The following is an 8,007-nucleotide window of genomic DNA, read 5'->3' on the forward strand; positions in this document are numbered from 1 at the left end:
CATAAGATGCTCAAACTTCGACGGTTTAACGTGGACTTCGGCGTACAGATGGATCCAGATGTTTGGTTACAAATGGATTTGGTCTAATCCATGGAGAATAGTACCAAGCTCCTCGAAAAAAAAGATGTGGGTTTTTGCCTACAAGTTCCGTAATCAATGTTACAGAAATTACAATTCGGCCGAGTTCCGGCTGGCTGTAATATTCAAACTCCAACTTCTAGGACGGATCGAAATACCTCTGTATTGCTTGTTGGACATTCGCTAAGGATTCGTACAAACCGCACATCTTACCTGCAGCCTGTATCACCTCCTTCTTTCGTGAAGACATTTGCCAAAAATTCTATTGCAGCTTTGTTTCTTTTTATGTTCTCTCAAGCAGAACATTATTTAAGTTACCATCAGAGATTTGCAACGATTTCGCTGACTATCGGAGCGTCTAAAGGGTAAAACATTTGCTTACGACCTAGAATCTTCAGGAACTCATATCAAACAGCGAAATCGACACGGATTTACGTGAGGATCTAATATAATTTATCGATACGAAGAGTTCTATGGAAATGTTAGCAGTAAGACGTGAATTTCTTAAAAATCGCTTCTTACTGCGTAACTCAAAAATGTAATTAATCAGGAAAATAATTGGATAACTGTTATTTACTTGGCTGAGGTAGTAATCTATGGGTGTTTAGTTTGTGAGCTATAAAATAAGTAGAATTTGGGGTTTGATACTCTTCTAAGGCTTCACAAAATAACAGTTATCAGTTGTCGGGAGATGCTCACCAGCTAGATTAACGTAACTTTGCCTTACTGACAGCGAGAACTTTCCTCGCAACAATTTAGTTTTCTTCCCATATTCGCTTTTAGTTATGGTAACTTAAGAGGCGGGCAGCGTCGAAGCATAGCTATGTTGTAACTTTGCTTGCCGATATCGTACGCCCCCCTGATGCTGGTTCTTAGCCTATTTTCATACAAACTAACCTGATCGAAACATAAGGAGACCTACTCTTTGAGTCACTCGCTACGTAGGGTATTTTTTTTGTCCAGGCTTGTCGTGTGAGTTACTGCTAGGCAACCTATTTCTACTACACGGCATCTCTGCTGAGTAACGTAACGCCCATACTGGTTATAAAATTATGGTTTTGATTCAAATTTATTGTAGCCAATAGAATGCTCGTATAGATCGAGTAGCTAAATAGATGACCTTATAATTGGCCAAAAATTATCTGATTCTAGTGGCGTTAACTGTGTCTGGGAAGCTTGGCAATGAAGGGTTGAATAGATTTTTTTGGTCAAAGTCTGCAGTCGGAGCTTCTCAGACAATTTTAATATATTAACCGAGAATATAGGATTAATCTTGCAAAGCCGTTTTCGGTTTCGTATTTGATAGCTAATACCGATATATGTGTCACGCTTCTTGATACTGAGGAACAATCCGCTAAGCTGTCGAACAACTAGTTGAAGTCTCTTTAGCATGTGTAAAAAAATAGCGGATAGCAACCATAAGCATGCGCTGTCCCTTCGGTGTACAGAAGAATATTTTACCGATACCTACCTGTTTGCTTGAGTCCAACATGCTAAACTGATAAGGAAAGTGTTCATATTTGTATGCCTAATAAGTTTACTAGCTGTGGATGTTCTCATAGAAATACGTGAACGGTGCGACATGGTCAACCCCAGTCCCAGTCGTCTTTTAAGACTGGGTAAACTCGCAGGTTGTTTGAAGAGAATTCATTTTGTTGCATATTTGACAAGAACTATGCGTCAGCTTGGTTCACCATTCGGTTTAACTTTGTTTATTGTGTCAAAGAATAATTTCTAATTAGTACAGGTTAGCCCTGTGTTAGAATCGTATTTTTATGCAAAAGGCTTAAAATAATCAATTGCTTTTAAAGCTTGTCTTGTATTATTTCATTAGCTAAAAATGACAATGCATGACACGAAGCAAACCAGGCTGAATTCAACCAACCGACCTATGTCGCGTAGACGATTATACAACACATCAAAGAACATTATGCTAAGCATTGGGTAATTGTTTTAGAAAATGCTACGCCTCAGGCCTACATAAGGAGTGTTTCTTCGAAGTATTTCGCTTAAATGATGTCTTTCATTATCTTAAGTGTTACTACTTTATTGCATGTTGTCCAAACCGCAGAGTTTGGGAAAAGGCATTTCATGGCCTCTTCAAAATCGGGTTCGTAGTCGCTTCGTAGACGTTAAAGGAAAGGTTGAATAAACCAATGGTAGAAGCTATCTTCAAATCCGTGCTGTTGATCATTTATGCTAAGGAACCTATTAAATTGGAGCTAATGTTGTGAGTGCTTCCTTGAGAATGTTTAAAACATTGCCATAAACAACGCTCACGGCAGAGCTTGACTTTGAATTCGTATCGATTGAAAACGGCTCGAAGAGCGTCGTCCAGAAGTACGATTACTTCTATCCGTAGAGAACTAGATAGTTATATGCGTTAGCACCAACCAGACGTAGAATCTGCCGAAGTCCCGCTCGGCACGTCGAAACGTAATTAGCCCGTAGGCAAATAAACGTTTTATGTCCGGTACTGCTTTAGTTATGTATTGCTTTAAACGTCTGGTTTCCAACGATTGGTTTAATAGGTTATGCCCGTTTAGTTGACTGAGTCACAACTACAGCTGTTAGCCCGAATGCTTTCTCTGTGTTCTATACTATGAATTCAATATCAAACTGAAGCACATCTGAGAAACTGGCGTAAATGCTTCTTAACAAGGCCACGAATTTCTTGTGCCTCTCGACAAAAATTTTGGCGAATATTTGTATAATGCCATACTGAAAACTACAGTCTTTGTTCTTCCCGAGATCTATTTATTTTGGCACAGTCTGAAGCTCAAGGACTGCCCTGATGTCCGAGACGTACGGTGTGTAACCGTAGACCTAAAAAACAAACGCACTTTAATACGATGTCGAATTATTATTTATTCGCATGCGCTGCTCAAAAAACTCGAAATTAGGCCTATATATATATATATATACAAACTAATGCAAATAATAACATATGAATTTTAACAACTTCTGAGTTTTACGTCCGACGCTGGTGTTTTTAACGACTTATCGAAATAGTCCGTTTCTTTCACGGACATCTCCAAGCAGAGTCTATCTACAAATTCTAGAACGCCGGTTTTAGCATCAACGACAAATGAAAAGGAAAATAGCGTTTCAAACACCTTACTTATAAAAAAAGAAAAACAAAAATCGTAGTAATCCATTACAGTAAAATTATATATATGTCATATTAGAGTGGTAGATGGCATATACCTAGAAAATTTCCCTTTAGCCACACAAATGGGATGTACCTTCCGTATATACCTAATATGGATTTCATGAAGCTTCCACATCGGGAAGCAATTTAATATTTTTGATTGTTCAAAGTTAGATTACTAATTAGTTGAAGTTAGACTGACAGACAAGCTGCTCCTACTGTAAGAAACAGACCCCAAGCCTACGGCCACATACACAATGGGTGAAGGCTAGAACTCTTAAATCCTTTTGCATTAAACGAAAGAAACTTTAGCCCAAACCTCAAACCAACTAATAAAATATTATTAAAACCGTTTCAACTTGCTTGATCTTGCCTGACAAGATGCTTGATAGAAAAAAACATTACGAATAACTATAAACGTATAATAAAAACCGACAATAAACCTTAAAGTGACCCTATCCTTATACAAATACACTGATCAGCTTAGCTGAGTTCTATCGGCCCGGGCGAATAGCGTTTGGTAGATAGCCAACGCTACTTTATAGTTCTATCAATACGCACCGCTGTCGTTAGAGGCAGCTGATTCACCAAACACATACGCAAGAGAGAAAGACTAAGGGAGGGGCCTTCACAGGACGAACTTTCTCTGGCCTATCAACCGATTTGCCATCTAAGAGCCTGCTAGACAGAGAGAGTGACAATCAGCATCAGGCTCATCTTATCAGTAAACTTACTCTTGCTAGCTCCTAACCGCTGACTTTCTTAAACTGTGAAGAAAAAAAATAAGCATTCTTGTAAATGGTGTCCATTCCAGACAGGTAAACAAAGTCACGTGACCGGATTGGCTTTCAGCGTATAGGCAGGCAATTGATAGATCAGTAGTGATACACAGTGGATTCAAGAGATGGTACGACAGTAGCCGGGAACAAGATACGTTTTTCGTTGTGGAGCAGCTGACAATTAAACAATCAAACGGCAACCATGTACGACGACTTTGAAACTACTGGCGATGGGCCATTGGAATCTGAGGTTAGACTCGTACTAGAGACGGCGGGTCTGTCTGGAAATCGTATTTTTTTGAATAATCAGAAATGTTTAATTGTCAATAATGTGCTATATGGTATTACAGTAACAATGTTTATACGTATGTGTGTGTTGCCACCAATATTGAGTCGACTGTCGACTGGCTTAAGGTTAATCCTCCTTAAATAGGTGTTTTATCATTTACGGAATGATTGTTCACAAAACAAATTTTTCAGTTTTAGCAAATCGTAGCCTATTTAGTTTAGTCTCTATTCAACATCCAATAAGTGCGACACTACAATCGCTCTTCGTGTTGGTTTTAGGAAATTACAAGGCGATTGTTTTAAACTACATCACAGAACGCTCAAGGTAGTGATACAAGGTAGTGATGATGAGACCAGGAAACAGCTTGTTATTATATAGCAATTTTAGTTAGTTGGAAAAACCTATCTAATAGCATATGATATTAGTGTGTATACTGTACAACGTTGTGATAGTGGTGATTGCCACCTTCCTACTAGCCGCCTTATTATAGATACTAATTATACATTAGTACACCGTCCATATGAATGGTAAATGTTTATGACAGATCATACCAATATGAGAAGATTAGACCTGTGTCTGCAAATACCTAATCCAGAAATATCATATATTATTAACCACATGAAACGAAATATTAATCTCATTATTATGCTCTAATGTGCTTATTTAAACACACTGTGAAAATAAAAATAATTCGCCTCAAGTAACAGTGCAGAATTATTTAGAATGGCGTATGCAGAACTTATAATTGACTGTTTGTAAAAAATATTTATCCGTCGGAACGGAGTTTGAAGAACACAACGAGTGCAAAGTAGTGTTGTCTTAATTATTAGCAGGACTACGTGAACGACATTTGCCATGTGTGGCCTGGTGTTGTCACACCTAGGTAAATATAGAGTCGAGCTGTAAATGTCGTGCGCAATTACTTAAAATTTGCGTGTATACCTTACAATGAATTGTTTATGAATAGTGCCCTGTGTCGCAGAAGTCGCTGCTGGATTCACGTAATATAGAGCTGATATCCGGTTGCCGCTCTATCCACGCCCACAAATATACAATCTAACTTGTCAAAACGAAAAGAATCACGCCTGTATCGTACGGACCATTTCTCATAGCGATTTCTGATGACCTTATCGCATATATAACATAGTTGCCGTGTAGGTTTCAGAGATCGATAACTTGCTAAACTTTAAGGCATATATTTGTCATAGAAGAAAAAGGTTGTTGCCTTGGACAACTATAAGTAATTGAGGTGGAACAATAGATTTGTTAGAATATATATTTTTGATCGTTTGTTGAATTGTAGCTAGTGTTTGAAATAGAGCCAGCGTATTGTCCAGCTAGACAGGTAGACTTCTTTCTGTCTACATATACTGGTATGTCTATATATGTATAGCGAACATTGATCTATTTTACTGTAAAATTTCGAGGTCGGCCAATTTTACCTATGTCAAGGTGAACGTATTAGTATTGATTTTGGTTCGCATTTCGTATGTTAGGGATGATGGATGTACAAATAACTTGTGCGTTTTCTAAGTGTGCGCTGGGAAAGAAATCAATACATGATTGGACGCTGAGTCTCTTCCACCGTTTGTCGGCCACAATAAGAACTCTCCTGTTTTGACCAAATCAACAATCACCGTCACCTTGTGCAGTATTTTACAATAAGAAGACGTCTGTTTGCTGTCGAAAAAGTTTGAACCAAAGAGCTAAACAGACACTGTACGCGAAAATGGACACATCAAATAGAAAATCAAAAAGATTTTATTTACATATGAAATTTCGTGCCACTACAAAACTGGCAAGGAGCTTACAAAAGCCAGGGAGTCCAGCAGCCGTGTTGAGCTCATTATTCCGTGATGGTGCTACAGGAATTGAGACTTTTGTTAAGTTAGTGTCGTTCCGTCGAAAGTACAACAGCTTCGTATATGTTTTTATGTTAGCAGTTACCTTAACTTTAATTTGCAAAGGAATAAGAGATTACTGTAAATATGAAACTAGTACGTCAATGAAGTTAGTCGACGATGTTGACAGAATATTGCCTTTAGCGATTACGATCTGCAACACCAACGGGTTTAAAAAATCAGTTTTCTGTTCAGCAGAAAATCTTGCAGTGACAAAGACTCTCTGTGAAGTTCGCAAGAAGTCGAAATTTGCAGGGCTAATTATGAATATGAGCTTCAATCCCGACACATATAGAACACTTCGGATGATTACTGATCTGTCCACATTTACTGCGAGAGAACTCATAAAGAGCTGCTACCGCAAGAGAAAACCTTGTCCCCCCGGAACTATTTCGCCGCAAATCGTTTCATATCTACGGTATGGAGTGTGTTATTGTCTCTTCTGCAAGCAAAAGATGCGTGGTTTAGACGCGCAGGTTTTGAAATCACATCTCCATGATGAGGGGCTAAGTCTCATTCTCGAAAGCCATAATGAGGAGAAGCTTAAATCGACAAAGACTGCAGGCTTCATCGTTATGCTTCATGACCCTAACTTAGTCCCGGATGTCGTCACAAACGGTTTTTACATTGCTGACGGCCATACGAGTTACGCAGGCATTTCATTTGAAGCGGTCACACGTCTTCCGGAACCGTACACAACGAACTGTCGTAGCGAATGGCCTCCGGGGTTTGATAAACCACCATTTAGTCAATTACCTCTATTGATGCCTTATTCAACATCTCTATGCGTAAGAGTATGCTGGTCACTGTATATCTTGCAACATTGTAAATGCCGGTATAACGAAAGATTGTCACACCGTGATTATCTCGATATCGCGTCGTTGTGCATGGAGAGTAATGAAACTCAAGTCTGTAGTCGTGAAGCGGCGTCTCGCACGATTTCTTGTAACTGTCCGCCAAGATGTAGCGAGAGAATTTACCGTGCGGCTCTCTCAAGTGCAAGCTTCGTGAAATCGAACAGGACCTTATTGGCGAATGATACTCATAAGGAAAGTAGGTCTTACAGTCACTTACTGCTTTATTATAGCAAAAATCAAGCTCCGATATTTATAGAAGTAGAGAAGATTAACCGTGTGCAACTGGTAAATATTCTAGGCGGAAATTTCGGCATGTTCGTTGGAGCATCATTTCTCGTTTTTTACGAACTTTTTGAGATACACGTTCGTTGGCTCTTAAACCTCGTCAAAGTGAGGTATTTGTTGAAGTAGCAAGTTCATAAAGACTGAAAAGGCGCAAAAGGTTTAAAAAAAACAAAGTTTTATTTTGAGGATGAAATGCTGTTGACCGATTGCGTTTAGTACTGAATTGATATACCACACGAATGGATTGCGTTCATTTTATTTAATAAATCAACATAAATAAGATAAATAAAAATCAAGCCCCGATATTTATAAAAGTAGAGAAGATTAACCGTGTCCAACTAGTGAATTATATATAGTGAAGGGTTTTTTTATTGCATGGCCAGATCAAAGCCCGTTCTGCATGAAACGTCTGAAAATAAATCTGTTAGGGCTCGTGAAACGTATTCTTTACAGATAAACCTCTTAAGGCTAATAAATTACAATATTAGGGATAGCTAAATAGACCGACCCTCGTTACTTCGATGTGCGTTGCTATCCCTCAATATCAAAACGAAGCAACTTAAAATCGTGTACTGTTATTCTAGGAAATGTTTTCGTATCCTTCGAGTTTAACGTGGGTTGGCCGTTTCAACTGTGTCATAAAGTGAACGCATTAAAAAATAGCAAT

General features: G+C 38.6%; 1 protein-coding gene across 2 annotated transcripts in view; it reads left to right on the forward strand.

Moving 5' to 3' along the window:
* LOC111266562 (acid-sensing ion channel 1A) overlaps positions 1-7,632 on the forward strand; it is a 19,453-nt gene extending 11,821 nt beyond the window's left edge. The window contains exons 1-2 of one of the 2 annotated variants that reach the window (XM_022844141.2): positions 4,151-4,258; positions 4,576-7,632. In XM_022844141.2, the coding sequence (XP_022699876.1) occupies positions 6,027-7,466 (1,440 nt within the window). In that variant the 5' untranslated portion in view covers positions 4,151-4,258; positions 4,576-6,026 and the 3' untranslated portion in view covers positions 7,467-7,632. Of the gene's footprint in view, positions 1-4,043 lie in introns of those variants that run through there. The other variant, XM_022844140.2, reaches the window with a different exon arrangement.
* The last annotated feature ends 375 nt before the right edge of the window (positions 7,633-8,007 follow it).

The sequence above is a fragment of the Varroa jacobsoni genome, unplaced genomic scaffold (assembly GCF_002532875.2).
Source record: "Varroa jacobsoni isolate VJ856 unplaced genomic scaffold, vjacob_1.0 scaffold_1097, whole genome shotgun sequence".
Lineage (NCBI taxonomy): Eukaryota > Metazoa > Arthropoda > Arachnida > Mesostigmata > Varroidae > Varroa > Varroa jacobsoni.